The sequence below is a fragment of the Oncorhynchus gorbuscha genome, unplaced genomic scaffold, assembly GCF_021184085.1.
Source record: "Oncorhynchus gorbuscha isolate QuinsamMale2020 ecotype Even-year unplaced genomic scaffold, OgorEven_v1.0 Un_scaffold_2443, whole genome shotgun sequence".
Classification (NCBI taxonomy): Eukaryota; Metazoa; Chordata; class Actinopteri; order Salmoniformes; family Salmonidae; genus Oncorhynchus; species Oncorhynchus gorbuscha.
The window spans coordinates 74,381-77,719 of record NW_025746953.1 but is presented as its reverse complement, the minus strand read 5'-3'; the positions used below and the strand labels follow the sequence as shown (position 1 = coordinate 77,719).

Genomic DNA, 3,339 nt, shown 5'->3' with positions numbered 1-3,339 from the left:
TGTGTGGCCTACCCCCTTTTGTATATGTATTGTATGTGTATTAGTGTGTGTTTAGGTGTGTGTCTGTGTCGTACCCAGAAACTGAGCTTTGGCCTGGTGCGGGTTGAGGGTCTGGACCTGCTGCATGTGCTGAGTTACCATGGTGACCCATGCCTGGGGAGGCTGCTTCCCAAACAGAAGGGGGGGGATGTACTCTGACAACTCATGGCTGGCGAGAGAAAGGATAGAGGATTAAAAAAATATATATATTTTTAATGTTTCTCAGTTCTAGGTTGTTTTTTTTTACATTCATTGACATGATGGAGAGATGACAGAGATTACATAGAGATTACATAGAGATGACATAGAGATTACAGAGAGATGACACAGAGATTACATGGAGATGACACAGAGATTACATAGAGATGACACAGAGATTACATAAAGATGACACAGAGATTACATAGAGATTACACAGAGATTACATAGAGATTACATAGAGATGACATAAAGATTACATAGAGATGATATAGAGATTACATAGAGATGACAGAGATTACATAGAGATGACACAGAGATTACATAGAGATGACATAGAGATTACATAGAGATGACACAGAGATTACAGAGAGATGACACGGAGATTACAGAGATTACATAGAGATGACGTAAAGATGACGGACAGATGACATATAGATGACATAGAGATGACGGAAAGATTACATAGAGATGATGGAGAGATGACATAGAGATTACATAGAGATGATGTAGATATTACATAGAGATTACATAGAGATGACAGAGATTACATAGAGATGACATAGAGATTACAGAGGGATGATGGAGAGATGATGTGGAGATTACAGAGAGATTACATAGAGATGATGGAGAGATTACAGAGAGATTACATAGAGATGATGGAGAGATTATAGAGAGATTACGTAGAGATTACATAGAGATTAAATAGAGATGATGGAGAGATGACGTAGAGATTACAGAGAGATTAGAGAGATTACGTAGAGATGATGGAGAGATTACAGAGAGATTACATAGAGATGATGGAGAGATTACATAGAGATGATGGAGAGATTACATAGAGATGATGGAGAGATTACATAGAGATGATGGAGAGATTACATAGAGATGATGGAGAGATTACGGAGAGATGATGGCGAGATTACATAGAGATGATGGAGAGATTACATGGAGATGATGGAGAGATGATAGAGATGCTGGAGATGATGGAGAGATTACATAGAGATGATGGAGAGATGATGGAGAGATTACATAGAGATGATGGAGAGATTACATAGAGATGATGGAGAGATTACGGAGAGATGATGGCGAGATTACATAGAGATGATGGAGAGATTACATGGAGATGATGGAGAGATTACATAGAGATGCTGGAGAGATGATGGAGAGATTACATAGAGATGATGGAGAGATGATGGAGAGATTACATAGAGATGATGGAGAGATTACATAGAAATGATGGAGAGATTACGGAGAGATGATGGAGAGATTACATAGAGATGATGGAGAGATTACATAGAGATGCTGGAGAGATTACATAGAGATGATGGAGAGATTACATAGAGATGATGGAGAGATTACGGAGAGATGATGGAGAAATTACATAGAGATGATGGAGAGATGATGGAAAGATTACATAGAGATGCTGGAGAGATGATGGAGAGTACATAGAGATGATGGAGAGATTACATAGAGATGCTGGAGAGATGATGGAGAGATTACATAGAGATGATGGAGAGATTACATAGAGATGCTGGAGAGATGATGGAGAGTACATAGAGATGCTGGAGAGATTACGGAGAGATAATGCACTGTACACGGCAACCACCTCCCCCTTAATGCACTGTACACTGCAACCACCTCCCCCTTAATGCACTGTACACTGCAACCACCTCCCCCATAATGCACTGTACATGGCAACCACTTCCCCCATAATTCACTGTACACAGCAACCACCTCCCCCATAATGCACTGTACACAGCAACCAGCTCCCCCATAATGCACTGTACACAGCAACCACCTCCCCCATAATGCACTGTACACGGCAACCAGCTCCCCCATAATGCACTGTACACAGCAACCAGCTCCCCCATAATGCACTGTAATATGTGTTCTTACATGCTGGGTATGAACGTCATGTCCTTGGCTCTGTGTTGCAGAGCTGATAGTTTAGAGATCTGGAGGAACAGCTGTTCAGAGACTTTACCTCTGGGCAGGATGTTCATCAAGCCCTTACGGTAGTCTGGAAGCACCTGTTATAAAGTAAATACAGAGCAGACTGTTATAGCTGGTTATAATGCATCATAGTGTTGTTATACCTGGTTATAATGCATCATAGTGTTGTTATACCTGGTTATAATGCATCACTGTTGTTATACCTGGTTATAATGCTTCATAGTGTTGTTATACCTGGTTATAATGCTTCATAGTGTTGTTATACCTGGTTATAATGCTTCATAATGCTTCATAGTGTTGTTATACCTGGTTATAATGCTTCATAGTGTTGTTATACCTGGTTATAATGCATCATGGTGTTGTTATACCTGGTTATAATGCATCATGGTGTTATTATACCTGGTTATAATGCATGGTGACACAGAGCTGGTTGTTATACCTGGTTATAATGTATCGTAGTGTTGTTATACCTGGTTATAATGCATCATAGTGTTGTTATACCTGGTTATAATGCATGGTGACACAGAGCTGGTTATTATACCTGGTTATAATGCATCTTAGTGTTGTTATACCTGGTTATAATGTATCGTAGTGTTGTTATACCTGGTTATAATGCATCACAGTGTTGTTATACCTGGTTATAATGCATCACTGTTGTTATACCTGGTTATAATGCATCTTAGTGTTGTTATACCTGGTTATAATGTTTCATAGTGTTGTTATACCTGGTTATAATGCATCATAGTGTTGTTATACCTGGTTATAATGCATCACAGTGTTTTTATACCTGGTTATAATGCTTCATAGTGTTGTTATACCTGGTTATAATGCATCATAGTGTTATTATACCTGGTTATAATGCATCTTAGTGTTGTTATACCTGGTTATAATGTATTGTAGTGTTGTTATACCTGGTTATAATGCATGGTGACACAGAGCTGGTTATTATACCTGGTTATAATGCATGGTGACACAGAGCTCGTTGTCAAATTTGAGCGTCTGTGTCCAGATGACCCTCCTGAACCACAGGCTGTAGTTACAGTCCATTGGCTCCGCCTCCGTAGCAATGTCCAGGATGTACTCCCTCTTATTGAGGGGACGGACATTCTCACCTGCAGACGGACAGACAGACACACACACACAAACTGT

General features: G+C 39.7%; 1 protein-coding gene across 1 annotated transcript; it reads right to left on the bottom strand.

Annotated features, from left to right (window-relative positions):
* Positions 1–74: 74 nt before the first annotated feature.
* LOC124025774 (unconventional myosin-XV-like) lies at positions 75–2,604 on the bottom strand (the record flags this gene model as incomplete). Its single annotated transcript, XM_046339109.1, has 3 exons — positions 2,590–2,604; positions 2,134–2,267; positions 75–208 (listed from the first exon to the last, which is right to left on the bottom strand). Coding segments are annotated over exons 1-3 (283 nt in total), but the record flags the coding sequence as incomplete, so codon positions are not given.
* Between the last annotated feature and the right edge of the window lie 735 nt (positions 2,605–3,339).